Source organism: Vanellus vanellus, assembly GCF_965231255.1.
Source record: "Vanellus vanellus genome assembly, chromosome: 5".
Lineage (NCBI taxonomy): Eukaryota > Metazoa > Chordata > Aves > Charadriiformes > Charadriidae > Vanellus > Vanellus vanellus.
This window is the reverse complement of record NC_138910.1, coordinates 65,443,873-65,461,354: the sequence shown is the minus strand read 5'-3', so window position 1 is coordinate 65,461,354 and position 17,482 is coordinate 65,443,873. Positions and strand designations below refer to the sequence as shown.

The window sequence follows — 17,482 nt, the reverse complement described above, 5'->3', positions numbered from 1 at the left end:
GAAATTTTTATTCAGGATCTGATCACGAAACTGACAAATAAGAATTATAGCCATAATTGTAAGATCTGACAGTACAGGTCTTTATATGTTACTGTCTTATCATTCAAACAGTAGAGGTTCACACGCTAATGGTCAGTAAAGCATATTTCATTGATTCTCAATCTGTACACCACTGGCCAAATTTTTGCACGACTTTGAAAACATACGGTAAAATTTCACACATGCAAAATGGGCATTTGATAGTGCCTATATTGCTAAGAGCTACCAGCTGATAGGATGTAGAGAAAGATTAATTTACTACCCTTTCCTTAATAGCATAATATTTTGATTGTACTGCCTACCATTGGTAGATGTTGGAAGAGGCAGAATTGCCATAATACACGTGAATATAATTTAAAAAAAAAAAAACAAACCACACAAATGAGGCATTGAAAGTGAAAGGAAGGATGCAATAGGACAGTTTTACGAGCCACCAGATCATAGACGCAGGTCACAGATGAAGGTTTATATACAGCAGGAACTCAGCATAGCATGAGTTACTAAAGGGACAGATTACCCACAGTCATCATTGTCCCATTCTCAACAGCATGTGTCTTCTAACTGATGCTGATAAAACTATCTTAGTAAGTAGAAAAATGAAAGGAAAAAGGCAACATAGGAGAACAGTCAGAAAAGTCTAAAATTTGAAGTAATATTGTATTACTACTGTGCACCAAGTGTTTTATTACATCAATATTATCATTTAACATTACTATTAAGCATACAAACAACAACTATTCATAATTTTAATATAAAACAGAACCCGTTTTTACAGTTACAATGGACTCGATCAATAAATTCTTGGTAAAATTTACAAGGTCTGACCACTGGATGTAACTAATTCCATATAGAAGAAAGCTATGTAAAAACATTCCCCAAATGTGGTGAAACTATGTATGTAAAAACAGTATGCATCATAATAAAAGGACAGACAATGCATTAAAAATAATGCAGAACTAGCCAATTTGCATATTACAAGCATACAATGGAACGAAATTGAATACATATGCTTTTACTATGAAATATTTTCTTTAAAGCATATTGTATGCAAAACTAATCTAAAATTCAAACAAATCCTCACTCTATAATCTTCACAATAAAGATTTTGGTAATTGAATATTTTGTTCCATTTCAAATATGCCAGAGATGTCAAGAATATGACTATTCAACAAACTTCCTAAGTAGCAGCATTTTGAATTGTAAGTGCACAATCCCTTGTATAGAATCATAGAATCATAGAATTAGTGAGGTTGGAAGGGACCTTTAAGATCCTCAAGTCCAACCGTTAACCTACCCTGATAAAAACACCACCACTTCTAAACCATGTCCCTACGCACCTCATCTACCCTCTTCTTAAACACCTCCAGGGATGGTGAATCCACCACCTCTCTGGGCAGCCTATTCCAATGTTTAATAACCCTTTCAGTGAAAAAATGCTTCCTAATATCCAATCTAAACCTGCCCTGACATAACTTGAACCCGTAAATCCACATGTACAATCCACTTTTCTTATAGTTTAATATTACTTTCCAGAAATGAGATCATATTTGGGATCTGTTTTCTTTCAGAAGAATCTCTGCCACTCAGACAGGTTTTTTCCCCAAGTGATATTATTGACAGAAGTTTTGTTCAAAGAAATATGTTGCATCCTAGAACACAAGGTGAGGAGCCTGACTTCTGGCACTATGCAATTCCCATGCCAAATTTCTTTTAGTGACAGTGCCCTGCCCCAAAACATAAGCATTGTTAACTCTAGGACACTGTGTCAAAAGATGTTGTCATCACAGCTATCATTGTCTGGGGTTAAAATAACACACATTTTCTAAGCCTGTGATCCAGCAAAGTACGTCAGGCCAGGTGCCCATGTGATTGCTCTCCTGGTTTGGTCCCTATATTAGTAGCCGTTAGTCAAATAAGTACTTTATAGATCATTGAAGAGATTTGTAATGAACCTTGGGGTTGAGGAAATGACAACACTACAGAGGGATCAGTACTGAATGAAGGTAATCACGGACATTGTGCAGAGGTGCTTTCGCTGTTCCATCACCTAAGTGAAACCTCTGTGAATTGTTTTATTTATATAGAAGTCCTTATCAGAGCATAGCCTGACACTGATAGAAGTTGCACTCGTATTGTAAATGAAGAATAACCGGTTTCCACAGCATGCACAGCACCAACTGTTAAAGACTGAAACAAACTACTACACTGGCAATCAGGAGCCTCAGTCAAACCTGCCACTGAGAATGAGGTTATATTGCAAAATATGCATTCGGAGTACCCTGCTGTCACCTCCTCTTCCTTTTCCGTACTGAACACAAACCTTTGCTTTCTGTCCATGTTCTCCTTATTAAATGCTGCATGTGACTCACTGGCACAACACACTGCCAACGACTGCAAGGTACTGATGGCACAGCCACCTTCTTGCCCCACACTCAGATGCACGAAGTAGCATCTGATTCAGATTACAAGCAAACTACAATATGGTCAACAAGCACAGGAGCACCCTGTCCAGCTAGATGATTAATTAAAAAACAGATCCTTACTTTGATTTTATGCCTGAACAATTTGATAGCAGCTTCAGAAAGAGGAGTCTATCAACTTAATGACACTTTTCTCTGATTGACTTTCTTTACATCAAAAGGAAATCTTTTGAAGGCTAGTGCCTTTTTTGGCTGGTGTTAGATCCCACAGAAAACAAAACATAATTAAACAGAATCCTCCACAACTTTCATAGCATACATCAAAGGCCAAACAATGGTAATCACACTACTACTGCTGATCAAGCTTGTTCAACATGCTAGATGAAAGTCATCTGAACTGCTGAGTGCAACTGAGTGCACAACTGGGGAATGCTATTGCAGTTTCCAGTCTCAAACCACAAGCAAGTTAAAACTGGAAACTCCTAGATAGCTTCAAAGACCTAAAATAATAAGGTTGCAGCAGAAAACAAAACACTTGGCATTGAAAATATACCACAGAAAATATGTAAACCTTGATAATGTATACTTGGCAGATTTGTGTTTATCCTCAGCTGTAGAAATATATGTTAAATAGAGGACAGCTTTAATTTACCATAGTCCAGAAATATCAGACATTAGAAGCAGCAGATTTGCATTCAAACCAACACCCAAATCAGACTTATGAAACTTGCATCATATCTGTACCCTGTGCTAATACTAATTTTACAGAATATATTTATATCATCTTTTAACCCTCATGTAGCGCATATCAGTAACCAGCCACAAGGCTCATCATGTTAAGTCTTCCTCACTTCAGAACACCAACTAGTTATAACCTGCACAAAATCTGTAGTACAGCAAAGTACTAATTGGAAACAATAGAGAGTAATCTATGGAGAAAAAATAAAATGAACATTTTTCAGCTGAATGAAGTTACAGAGTGAATTACAGGTGTATTTACATTGGCAGCAGAAATTGTAACAAATGTTAGAAGCTTCACCTGTCTCCCTTTAGGACCTCTTTTTCCACGGAAGCCTGGGATGCCCTGAGAAAGAAATAACCCATAATAAGGAGCTTTTATTTTCTTCAATAGTTTAAATTCAAGTAATTGAAACTGCATTTGCTTGGAAAAGACAGTGTGAGAAGAAGCAGCATTAAAACCAAAATTATTTGAGCAAAGAATCATAGAGACAATGTCCTATAACAGGGGGGCAGAAACACAAACTTTGCTTGTGTTTTCTGTGGCCACATCAGAACAACTATGAAGGGCCGTAACCTGCTTCCATCAAAGTACATGGCCAGACATCCTTTGTGCTCAAGAGAAGCAAGAAAAATCTCAAGCACAGAGTGACAGAGGTTAAGATTTCCATGACTGGTTTTATTGCAAGCATCATCTGACAACTGAAAAATATTAATTATTGACTGAATCAAATTGCTTCATTGAAAAATACTCATTTTTGGCCTTGGCAGTAAGGAAAAAAAATACCCTTAATCCTTGTAGCTCTAGATTAAATTCAAATAATAATTTACAACTGCTGCCCATTTAACTTTAGCACCACTGCATTTCATTGATTAGGCTAATTAGCTATGACCCATTTATTTAATTTTCTCCACATCAGTTTTGCTTTTAGACAAAGATTCAAGTGAATGGTTATACCTTGTACATTTTTCCCCCATTCTAATGTATATAGCATTACCACCCAACCACCAATATTTCATTAATCTTTTATTAAACCTACCCTTTCTCCTTCAGATCCTGGTTGTCCTGCCACACCTGGAGGTCCAATGAAACCCTAAAAACATAAGAACAATTCTTGATTACAAGGCTGCTTCCCACCAGCACTGCTTGTCCCTCATTATTGGCCAGTTGTGGATTCAAGATCCAGGGATTAAATTCAGACTCATTTGAAATTATCAGTAAAGCTCAATCAACTTCAATGTGACCAGGATTTACTCTCCAACCAATGGCAATAAAAATTTCCTAATATAAGGGTAAAGAATCAATTAATAAAGAAGTACTACAAAAGTGTTCCAATAAGTTGCATCAGAGATCTTATTTATTAGAACAAATTAAATTTGAAAAAGCTGCTGAAGTTAACCTTATTCATGAAATACATCTGAAAATATGCTCTCATCTTTAATGAAACTGTGTGATCGCTTCTATATGTAAGAGTCCTAGAAAGTTTACCTTGTCATAAGCAGAATGTTTTTCTTAAAGTTCAGTCACGATGCATTTCTCTCCCACCTCCTCAGAAAGTCAGAAATAGATCCTCTCATATAATCAGTTGTATGGACACAGAAACATGCTGTTCACTCAGCAGAATGATAGTACAGTTTACAAAAATAGTAGTAGAGATGGATTCTGCACTATCAGATTCAAACTGAGATTGGAGTAAAACTATTATTCGTTACTAAAAAGGAATGCCTCGCTTTCATTTCTCTCTCTCCTCTAGTACTCTGATTGTAACGATTTGGGAGGTTTGGGATGCTTTTTTTTTTTTTTTTTAAATTATGAAAGACAGTGCCTATCTTGTCATCCAGCCCTAAAGACAGTAAGAAAAACAAAGGCACTTTTTTCTACAGTTTCTTAAAACAGCTGAGAAGCAGAGTATAGTTTGATCACAGGAATGTTCTAAACTTAAAGCTCTAAAGATGCTTTATATATCTTGTTGCTATACACCCCCATGGCACAATTGTATGTCTCAACAGGGCTGCATCATTGTTTTTATTAGAAATTGCTGGTAGAATTCATAGACAGGACTCAGCCTTAAGACCTGACAGGTGCTTTTCCCTAAAATTACTCATGCGTTGGCCATTTTTAGCTTTGTCTAAACAGAGAAGTAGTAACTTTTCAGGAAGTGACTGAGATCACTTAATATCTTTTTGGTTGAGGGGAGAACCAGACAAAATGCATTGAGAATCTGAGCAAAAATAAACTGAAGAAATGTAAAAGATACAATCCCTGAGGGTGCAATATCTGTCGGCACTTGATCCTGACAAACTAATTTTTCCCATCACTGTAATGAAAACTGACATCAAAAAAACCCACCCCAAAAAAACCCCAGACATATGTTTGATAAGCTGCTGCAGGTAAAGGCTTTTATTAACTACATTAAAAAAACCCAAAAAAACAAAAAACAGGACAAAAGTAAATCTAGCAACACAATAAGATTATTTTAATAGATACTTGAGAACACAGCACACTGCTCAGCAACCTGTACAACATGAGCTGAGGGCCTGAAAACACCTAGCAAAAGCCTCCTTCACATCCTAGGTGCAACCAGCAACATGCAAGTTTCTGGAAACCCATGTCTACTGCTGGATGGTGAGTGTCAGTATGAAAAAATACACACACAAATCCAATAGTAGGCATTCACATGTGCCTATTAAAAAAAAAAATACAAAACAAATGAGACCAAACAGAAAAAGAGCCAACCTATTTTGTCTCCAAGAATAATAAAAAGCAAACCTTGAATCAGCAGAGCATTAAAAGCCTTCAGTCCCTGGGATATACATGACTGCAACTGAACCACTCTAAAATCTCAAGATCACTTTTATGGTTTTTATGTGACAAGACAGTTTCCCTATATCAACTTCTGTAGCTGTTACAGACTGCAAATACCAGATACGTCTCGCTTCTTGACAGCTTCCATTATGGAAATAATGCTTCAGGCAGGAAACATCCGCTGCTCTTCACTCCCAGCTCTCACACACCCACAACTCAGTATTGCTTTCCTTCTCTTGCCTGCCTGCATGCATTCCAAGTGAGAAGGAGGGCAACAACAGAAGACTGCTCTATGCTGCTCACCATGCAAAAAAAAAAGAAAATTACATGCTCACGTGTATTTTGAAAGAAACACAACGTTTTCTCATTTGTAGGTTTTGTAAAGACAGAGTGGTTCAGTGGGCATACAACTGGTAGAACTGAATGAAATTCCTCATTCCCTTTCTTATGTACTGTACGGGTAAAAATAGACACGCATAACAAAATGCTTAAAATGCTTACTTACTCTTACACCTTTAGGACCTGGGTTTCCTTCTGGTCCAGCTAAGCCCTATTACAAAAAGACATGAGTTGCACTTCATTTAAAACAACCAGATATGCTCTGTTTAAAAGAACAGTAACAGCATTTGTTAATTGTAAACTGGTAATACATTCTTAAAATGACTAGGATTGAAGAGGGTGTCCTTGAGCAGTCCCCTGCGACTGTGTTCAGAAAGGTCTCCCGTTAATTCATGTCTGAAACTTACACTGAAGCTTCCTTTACATTAAAATTATTTCTTCTGGGAGGAAATTTTTTTCCAGACCCAGTGATCTGGCATTACAGTCACATAATTTCACAGTTTTTTTTCATAAGCTTTTATAGTTGGACACATTTCCAATTATTTTGAAGCTAATGTCAGAATAGTATATGTAGTCCAAATGCTCTAAACATTTTACGTGATTCAACACAAACATGTTATCATCCTTTACTATATAAAATATTGTAATGGAATTTAAAAATATATAGCCATTACAAACCTAACACAATAAAACACTGAAGTAATGGTCAAATTCACCCTTTAAGCAGACAAAACCACAGAGTCAATTGTTGAATTCGGCTCATATACCTTTATATGGGGAAAATAATGAACATTTCTACTTTATGTCTTATTTGTATTACTGGAGTGAGGTATCTGTTAGTTTATATGTAAATTTAAAAAAAAATATTTATGTAAGTGCTTGTGTTTATAGAAAGCTGCCTTCTGACTTTATTGGTTCTCCTTCTCAAATATTTGAATGGGGAAAAAAAAAACCCAAAGCCATCTTTTAATGTTCTGTTTCCCTAAAGGGCTGAAGAAATAGTTTCAGCAGCAAAGTAAATACATCGGTGAAAATCAGGAGGAACTATACTGTAACAAGCAGTTTCCAGTGTTTAGACATTCAGTACTTTGGTAATGGCATTTATGTATCCCCGAAAGGTACAGCATTAATGCATCTAACCCATCCAAGTTTAAAAGCCACGAGATTCACATTGCCTAAAGGGCACTACCTGTGAAAGAAGTATAAATTCGAGGATTCGAGGATAAATGACAGGATGTAAACAAATACATTTATACTACTAGTAGTTCCAAAAGAGTTAGATATGGTACTTTTGAAAAGAACAAACAAGAAAACCCCCAAAACTGCAAAGACATTGGTATAGTTACTGCACCTGCCTGCCAGGGTAACCAACCGCCCCAATATTGCCAGCCATTCCTGGAATTCCCTAAGGGGAAAAAGAGGGGGGGGAAAAAAAAAAAAAAAAAAAGAAAGGAAAGAAAAGAAAGAAACGAAAAACAGGTTTAGTGTCATGTTTTGGAGTTTATTTGGTTTATTGTTTCTCTTTTAACATCTAGTCATGACACAGCTTAAGCTTATGGAAAAATTGCTTTTTGAACAAGCTACAGAGCAACACCCTAAAATTTACTCATCATACATACATAACTCCACCAATTTCAGTTACATATGCTTTAAAAAGCATTACAAGAAGAGTAGTGTAAGATTTTGTGAAACACAACAGCGCACCCCTTATTTCCATAATAAAAACATAGATGCTATTTATAAAAAGTAATTGAGGAGGACTATAGGAGACAGGTCTTTGTAATGAAGTAACTTCAATGGTCTTAGCTGTATTTGAACAAATGTGTTAAATGTTTCATTAAAGAAGAATTCTTGTGTCCTTACAAAGCCAATTTTTTTTGTTTCTTCCAGAATCAGGTCAATATAGCATTGGATTAGTCATGAACATATAGAACTTTTCTCCATCTTCTTCCTCCTAATCAAATCCAAAAGTCATTTTTGTTGTTGTTTTATTACTTAACATCTGCACATCTGACTTTATTTTCAGAAAAATGCGCTTTACTGAAATAGTGCCAAATGCCATGGGCCCATCACTGAGAGATAGGAAGCTCCACCTACTTCTGTTTGGTTAATTTTATTTTAAACAAGCCAGGTCCATAAATTGGACACTCTCCCAGCCTGACCCTTCCACACACCGTCAGTGTTACCATAGCAATGGATCAGGACCTCCCCTCTGAGCTGTTCACAGCTGATTTATGGTGAAACAGTAGTCTTAGGAAGCAGAACTCAGAAGTGCAGATGCAAAAAGGGGTTGCAGTATTTTTTAGTTGAGCTGCCATTGAGACGATTCTGTCACCTGCTTTCAACTGGTAGTGATTCACCTTCTGATAGATGTTTTGTCATGGAACTAGGATCCATGGTCTCCTATTTTGGCTCAGCTGTACCTCGAAATACGCATATATGAAAATACTAAAAATGCAGTATAATCATTGCATTTACAATTTATCTTTTAAAACTTTTCCTTTGTTACCAGCTGTTCAAGGAGTTCCACAATTCACAAATTCAAAGGAACATCTGTCCTTGCTGTACAAGCTTCTAAAAACTACAAACACAGGTAAGTACTACAGATGACAAGGAACTGGTCTATCTCATCAGCTTCACCAGCCAGGCCTGAAAATACCAGCAGTAAGCACTATGTGCAAAATAAAAATCTTTCATCCAAAGTGTTCTCTTAAACGTTACATCAGAGTATTTTCTAAGTGGTAATAATGAAAGAAAATATTTACAGCAGCACTGTGAGAACACTGAGATATCAAACAGTTGCACATCACCAGTTTTCACATTCTTGAACATGAATTGCCTTTGAAGGAACTTACATGCTTGGCTGCATGAATAATGAGCAGAATTACTTTTCAATGCAAGCTTCACTTTTCACCCCTCCATGGTAACTAACTGATTGCTTTTCAACTGCAACTTCTTCAAAGATTGAGACATTCTTCTCCTAATGTTAAGAATTACTATTTTTTTCACTGGCTATCTGTTTCACTCCTAAATTATAGTCATCACAGAAAAGTGCATGTGGCCCTATAATAAGTTTTATACAAAAATTTTAACTGAATGAATGGTCATTTTTATTAAAGTCATGGATGTTCGTGAGTTTTCATCTCCCTTCGAATGTCTATCATCTGTTATCATCACCATTTACCTTTCAGTGTCATCCAAATGGAGACTCATGCTTCCATCTACTCTGCCGTTAGGAGCCTCGTTAATGCTAACAAGACACATCAGAAATTGGATGTCTTTGAAATTTACATTCAGATTGCTTCTTGAACTGACATAGACGTGAGAAAAAGCACTAAATGACTATTTAATTTTCTACATGCTAGAAGACTTAAAATGCATTAAATCAGTAGAGGTTTTGAGAGAATCTGAACTGTGACTCTAATAAGAATTTTACACCAATCTTCACCAAGCCAGTGTGGCAGTTAAAGAAAATCACGGTGGTCTTTTTCATTTCATTTAGACCATTTTTTACCACACTGATCTCTAAATAATCTGAATTCTTAGTCAAGAGCTATCAAGTATTTCCTTAAGCAGTCAGTATTACACTCATTGCTTATATTGAACACTTATATTGGATTATGCATTCTTCTGTCCTCAATTGTTCCTCTGTAGAGTATGGTGTACCATTCTTTCGTCACTTACCTGCTCACCCCGTGGCCCTCGCAGTCCCAGATATCCTTTAAGACCCTGCAGGTGGAGAAACAAATATGTGATAAATGCAGTTGAACACACAAAGTAGACTTTTTTTTCCCTACTCCAATCTCCCTTTATCAAGAAAAAAAATACGCAAACTTGTTTGCCTGCAGTGTAAGTGTGGTTTACATTTAGCAGCTCATATGAAAGCTAAATTAGAGAAAAGGAGTAAGAAATCTTTGTGGCGGTTCAGACAATTTCAAGATATCAGCACACTTAAAGACATTTCCAGACGTGTACTCTTTTAAACAAATGAGTACATGGGATGCTGTCACCAGTTATTGCCGAAACTGAAGAACTGGATTTGGTACAGTGTATTTCCCCATTCCAAATCCTTGTCACAATGTCCTTTCTGAACAAGTCAGTTCAGAGGAGGGGTATAAGTAGAGGGTCATCCCAGACTATTCTAGGACACTCTCAAGACAGACAGACCTTCCAGGACATGATATCTCTTTTTAAAATTAACATAGAACAAATTCCAGCCCTTACATTATGGATATTATATCGGTAGGGAGAATAGCTTGTTCCTCATCCCAGAAATCTTCCCTGTGGTGCTGGAATCGTGAAGCTGACAAACTTTACTCCCTGTGAATTGACCATTTCATGCATATTTTAGCTCTCAAAGAAAGAAAGAATTCTTAAAAAATTAAAAATAGAGCTGGAACCTGCCATCTTCTTCAGCACATTTGAAAGGGGAACCTTTTTGGATGTCTGTACGCTATACTAAACATATTCGGAAAAGATGGCCTAAAAGGGAGGCTGTAACAGTTTCATGATTGATGCAGAAGCCAAGTGTCTGGTCTCCACATCCCTTGCAAGAGGTACTGGGAATACACAAGTTCCAAAAGCTGCAGCTTGAAAGGGAAAGACCAAAATAATCCTTATTCTGGATAGAAATCTATCATAAAATTGGCCTCAAAGACATTGACTGAGTAGCAGGAGTGTCTTGGCTGATGTCAAACATCTGGATGCCTTACAGCATGATGACACTCATTAGTCAGTAGAGACTTGAGACCCACTGTAATAAGAAGGAATTCTACAACTGATTTCAGCAGATCAGGTATCCTTAAGTTTTGGATAAGTTTCTGCATGACCACAAGAGTGTTTCTGCATGAAATTAATTTTATTATCATACACAAAATTAAAAGATGGAATGATTTTGTTTGGTGATAATTTTAGATTATAGAAGAGAATGACCTCTGTAAGGTTTCAAAATTTGTAATTTTGCTATTATAGGCTTGCTTGAGGAATCTTGATGCAAAAAGAGATGTACTCATTAAGAAACCCAAAGGCCTCATTTTCTCAAACCCAACACAGCAGGTGTGTCCTTTCATTTTGCTAATCACGCACAGGGCATTGCCAGTTTGCAAAACCATAGTGTATTCTGGCTTCAATCCCCTCCTGTAGCTTAAGTCTAAATAATTTATATATGTTATCTTGAATCTAAGGAAACATGTCTGCATTGCTTTTGGGGGGGGCGTGAATCTGTTACAGATTGCTGATCTTAGACAAACTGGTTAACATGAAATATCCCAATTTGCTACATTAATGCATGCCTAAAACCAAATTTTTTATTGAATTGCTAAAGCAGAACTAAAGATGCCAATATAAGCCAGTAACCCATCTTCAGCTTTCAAAATATGCCTCAGAAAGCCATATAGTTTTTTTACAGTCCCAGCCCCCTCTGTATTTCATGTGTTATCCATTTCAGAGTTTTACCCTCTCTTTATGCTTAAAAGATCAACTAAAGTAAGTTCTGCTAGAAGAGATCTCTCAGTAGTTTATTATTTCTGTACAAGGAGAAAAGGAAAGCAAATGCTGCTCTACACAGAAACATTCAAAGAGTTTATCACAATTTAGTTTCAAAGTGGGCCAGTTCAGTTGATTAACACCTGCATGGATAGTATCAAAAGAAGGCACACAAGGAACTGTGAGTTGAAAGACTGATTACTGGTGTGCATGTTTCTACCCACAGCACCTACTTCTTTCAGAGGAAAACTGCTCTGAACTCATACTTTAGAGCAGTATGCCCATATTCTTATTCAGAGTTATCACGGCCTTAATTCATTCTAACTCACTTAACGCTGGTTGGGAAAGAAGCTAAACCATGCTAAAATGAACATCATTCCAAAGAGAGATATTTCACATAGGAGTTTCCTTTCCTGTAACTCAGCTAATCCTCCTAAAATTCTTAGTCTTTTATTAGTTTGGGTTTGTATTCTTGAGTGTACCCATATAAATAAGACCCAGTTTGCTCTGAGCTAAGATGAAAGTAAACAAGACGACGACAAGTTCACATGGACTGGTTTGCAAAATGAAATACCTCCTAATTTCTAATGCAGATTAATGCTCTGATTTAAAAGCTCAATGTTGAAGAGGAAGGTTTGAAGCTTCCAATTATAGCAATACAGACTTCAAGCACATTATAAAAACACAGCAAGTTGCAAGAATACTTTGGTCTGCGTGAGAGAAAAATCTTTATGGCCAACTAATACAACTCAGAAAAGACCTCAGCAAGTTTAAGTGTCTGACTTCTACCATATGCCTAGCACAGTGGGACCCAGACTGAGTGAAATCTGTATATAGCAAGGACTGTTCAAGCCAAGTTTTTCCATCTTACTGGTGGCTATTGTGTTTTATTAGAATTTCTATGCATTCATTATTGAAATACATCTAGCACAACACTAGCAACTTTGCTAGAGAGCCAAGATGTTTCTGTAACCTCTGAAAAGCAGCAGGTGAAGTGTTATACCTAATGCTACAACCATCAGCTACAGACAGATATTAGTGTTTGAAAAGTGCCAGGAAAAAAAAAATTCTGAGCATGGGGTAAGTATAGCATAGAAATACATTTCCATGTCACACGAGGCTTTCAATGCTTACTTATCCATGTCGTCACCACACAGAATCCAGTTTTGAAAAACTTTTTCATTGGCAAATGGTTTGTTTTGTTGTTGTTTGGTTTTTTTCTTCCTAACTCCATTCTATCTTGTTTGCTGGTGTTTATTAACACAACTAAGATTTCACCTAGCATCTCTTACCCTGAATATCCTAAGGAATGGAAATATCACTTAAAAAAACAAAACAGCATACATATAGAAGATGGACCTTTTCTCCATCTAACTCAGTAGAGGAGTTCCTCCCAGAGTTGAAGTTTCCCCCTGCTCAAGGAAAATTGCACTCTCTAGAAGAAGCAGTGGAAGAGACTTGGTAGCATAATGTTGACATTACTACAGGTACCGCTTTGAAACATATCTATCTGCCTGACCCTTCACAGGATGCAAAAGTAAAGACAAAAGGAAATACGGAGCCCTTCTCAGGTTGCAACCAATTTTTTCCTTTCAACATGTCTTACCATATTATATTTTAGTATGTGAATTTTATCAGGATTTTGCAGATCCGGATTCCTGTGATTTACTGTTACACACGCATTAGATAAGGAATAAAGCTAGCCCAAAAATTGCAGCCAATCTTTTTAAAAATTTTTCCAATGTCGTTATAAAGTACCTGCAACCACAAAGGCACTGCTGTCATTCCAACATATTGGCGTGATCCCAGGCAAGTTAACGCCCAGGAGTAATGTCCTTTGGCTGACAGTCTACCCCCCAGTACTCTGGCTAGCAGAGGCAAGTACTCGCCTGCTTGTGCGGTGAAGTAGGCCCTTTTTGGGGAGAGGGGGAAGAAGGATGCTTCCACTCGGTGAGGTCTCTGGACTGATATAAGGGAGGCTTTGAGGGCTGATTTAAATATGGTCCTGTCAAGACAGCTCCAGATATGAGATTGTGCAACTGCTCTGGAAACAGCACTTTCCTCAAACTAACCCTTATCTGCCATTGCTTCTCTGCTTCAAGAGACCTCTAAACACTTTATAAACATGCAATTTTCTGTTCTTACGCTAGAACAAATTTGGAGCTCTACCCCAAGCAAAACTTGGCCTTTTCTATTGTGTGTTACAGGCATGAGAAATATGTCATATTTTATACGCAGCCACAAGGACACATACTCCGACACATGGCATGTGATGAAAAATAAAGTCAATCGCAATAATCTGTTCCCAGAGTCCTGATTATTAACATACGGGTTTTTTACTGTCTCACTAAAAAACCCTCTAGAATCTCAGCTTTATAAAAAGAAACACATCATCTTATAGTGCTAATCCAAAACAGTAGTTTACTAGCACTGTTCAACTGCATCGAAGGCTTCAAAATCTTTTTTTTTTTGGGGGAGCGGTTGGGGGGGGAAGGGAGCAAAATTAATTTTTCCAAGCAACTCTCCTGACGTGATCTCAGATATTCAGAAAAATAGAACCAAAAGCAGGTTTACTTCACAGCTACTTGTGCTCACATTGCTTTAAAAATAATTTCTGAGATCACAATGAATTAACAGAATGTTTACCTATTTACCTCTATTGAAAACCAATAACTAAAGATCAGTTACTTAAAACATAATAAATTGTGGCTTGGCATTAAAAATATAAGCATTAAATACTTTTAAATGTTTACAGGTGTAGTCCTGTTCAAAAGCTGGTATTCTTACAATCTGGGTCAGGCAGAAGTTCTCTTAAACATGGTTCTAGTTAGTGTCTGATGTGTACAACACGGAAACAGAGAGTAAAATTTCCAGTGATCAAGTGAGCACAATTCTTCACAGAGTCTCTAACTCCCAGATAAGGAGTGAATTCTTGTGGCAGGAAGAGAGCATGATGGCCATAAGATTTTAATTTCCTTGCCCCTAAATGTCAGTCACATAATCCAGAACAAGTGACAGCTGCTTCCCATCTAAAAATCTTTAAAACAAAAACTACTTTGTTTTCAGAGCAAAACTATAAACCTGATGAAATAAGAAAGCACAATACTTGGGGAATCTCAAAGTGGCCCAAGATCGGCGGTGACAAAAGCTATCAGTGTCCAGGCTTGTAGGTTAACTCAACAGATGGGATACAAATTCTTGTCACAGATACACATTTTCCCAGTTCATAGAACTGTGGGCCATGTTTGGCAAAATAAATTCTCACACTCCTCCTGGTGCTAGTTCAGTGATAACTTCCTTTTCTGGTCACATTTTCACTATCATGAGATCAATTTTAGGACTGACTGACTAGACTTTAAAAAAAAAAAACAAAAACATAATGATTGTCATACACTTTAAGATCAAGACAATGATGAACGAAGCCATCTTAAAACATAACACTGAATATAAATTTTGTTGCAATGCCATTTTTCTTTAGTTTCCGTAGCATGCAAGCATTTAATTAATATTCCTTCTCTATATGTCAGAAATTAAGGCCAAAAATACCAGGGCCTACCTTTCTAACAATTCATTCCATCCTTTTGATAAACACTTTACAGATGCCTTTAGTGTCACATACTGCTTCAAAACTTTGCTGTGATATCTCTTCTCCGTGTTTTTTCTATTACACTTGCAACACTGAACCATCTTCTGCAAAGACAGTGTTTAATTGTACTTTCCCCCAGCTTTCTTGCTGATTTTTGCCGCCTCATCAGTTTGTCATGATCTGACTAATCAGAACAGCCTACTGGACTTGTTAGGTGACCTCTCCTTCCAAATAAACTATACTCACTCCCTCAACCTTCTGTGCTCATTTTCTTAAGGTTGTCTCATTTCCTCTATTGACATCCTTCATGTTCCCTTCCCCAAACTGTCTGCCTTATGCTTTTCTATATACACAGGACTGCCATAATTTGGATATACTTCTAAATTGCAGTGTGGCACCTGACATTTCTCATTTTAAAAAATATCACATTATGTAGCATCCAAAATTGGAACTTATTCCACCCGGGTTCTATTTTAGCAATTCTGGCACACATTTGGAAAAAAGCAAATAATTCAGTGCAGAAATACTGAGCACATGATCCCATGGAGCTTTTTCTATACTACAAAATATGTAATCTAGAAAAAGAGATGAAAAAAATATTACTGAAAATTAAATACAATTGATTTTAAAATGGCTGTATCTCACAGGCAAGCCTATCTTCCCTAGTACTTATTCTGTTAGAGCAGGGGTATACCACAGCTTTTGAAGAACACCAGCCTAAGCAGCTGTGGTTTACATTCTGTTGCAATGATCTCACATAATTTAGTTGCAAGGGAAGGTTTTGCACTGTTGCCCCTGGATCCTGACACAGTAGACAGTCACGGTACCAGCAGCAGGCCTAAAGCCCTTCTCTGTCACCTCTTGACCAGCAGACATCCAGCTGATGGCCACTGATTTGAGCCAGGGATGGTTATATGAAAACAGAAACAGAATCTTACCTTCTGGCCTTTGATCCCAGGTGGGCCTGGAAGGCCTATGGGGCCTGGATCACCCTGTACAACAAAAACAAACAAACAAAAAAATCACCATGTTTCACACAAACACGATGCAGGCCTATACACACGCAGGACTTCATATGTTCTCTGCATTCTTGGACATTTGGTATGAAGAATTAGCTAATGTTGATTTAACAGGCACAAAATCATTTATTTTTTTTAGAGGAAGAAAATTCAAAAGGCAACAGTTCCTCAATTGCAACCACCTGGTGCAATGTGCATGCTCCTGCCTCATACAACACAGCCAAATCATGGCTGGAACAGACTTAGTTCACAACCTCACAGCATTTACTTTTAGCCAATTGTCCTGTCCTACTCCCAACGTAAATGGGAGTGAAGAAGCATACAGTTCTTGAGGTAACCCTTCCCTCAGAAATGAGTGGTTTCACCTCAAATTAGTATACATATTTAACTATTACTGTTTATTGTTTGTGTTACCGTTATGCCAACAAAACTCAACCAGGAATCGGGACACCATTATGGTATGTGCTGCATAAAACACGGCTTAAATCTAATCTGTGTAAAAGACAACATGAAAGATGCACATTGACAAAGGTGTTATGGTGGCATATGGCTATTCTCACTGAAGTTCTTCAAACTTTGCATCTACATGATGGTATATTTGAATGAGAATTAGAGCATCTCAAATGTTAGGGAGATGGAAAAAGATGCATTTTTTTTTAATGGTTGCTGCTGATGGGGGAGGAGGGAAAGTTGTATCGGTTCTTTTTTCCTCACTCAGGACTGACAGTGAAGACACTCGTTCTTTCAGCATTAGTGCCCAAATTCAAACTCAGTAAGTCAAGGAACAGATCCTGGAAGTGAGTTAGTATCAAAGTAAATTCAAGCTCATTACTTAGGGTGAGCAAATTTGACTTGGGTGAAAAATTAAGAAACAAAAATAGTTGTAACTGTAAAAATGCCTATCAACCCCATATTTTTGGATTATAGATGCATGCTACATGTGTTTAGGTGTAGGTCATATATATACACAAGTGGGCTTTAGATTGTTCTGCAGCAGCTTGGGCTCATGCCAAAGAATATATACCTTGAGTTTCAGGTAGACACGTATAGC

The 17,482-nt window shown here is 37.2% G+C and overlaps 1 protein-coding gene across 1 annotated transcript in view; it reads right to left on the bottom strand.

The window, feature by feature from the left end:
• The window catches only part of COL24A1 (collagen type XXIV alpha 1 chain), a gene marked incomplete at its 5' end in the record, with an annotated part of 158,634 nt that overhangs the window by 108,989 nt on the left and 32,163 nt on the right, over positions 1-17,482 (bottom strand). Inside the window, 6 exons of the mRNA XM_082484525.1 lie at positions 3,499-3,543; positions 4,238-4,291; positions 6,509-6,553; positions 7,694-7,747; positions 10,027-10,071; positions 16,351-16,404. Of these exons, the coding sequence (XP_082340651.1) occupies positions 3,499-3,543; positions 4,238-4,291; positions 6,509-6,553; positions 7,694-7,747; positions 10,027-10,071; positions 16,351-16,404 (297 nt within the window). The remainder of the gene's footprint in view (positions 1-3,498; positions 3,544-4,237; positions 4,292-6,508; positions 6,554-7,693; positions 7,748-10,026; positions 10,072-16,350; positions 16,405-17,482) is intronic.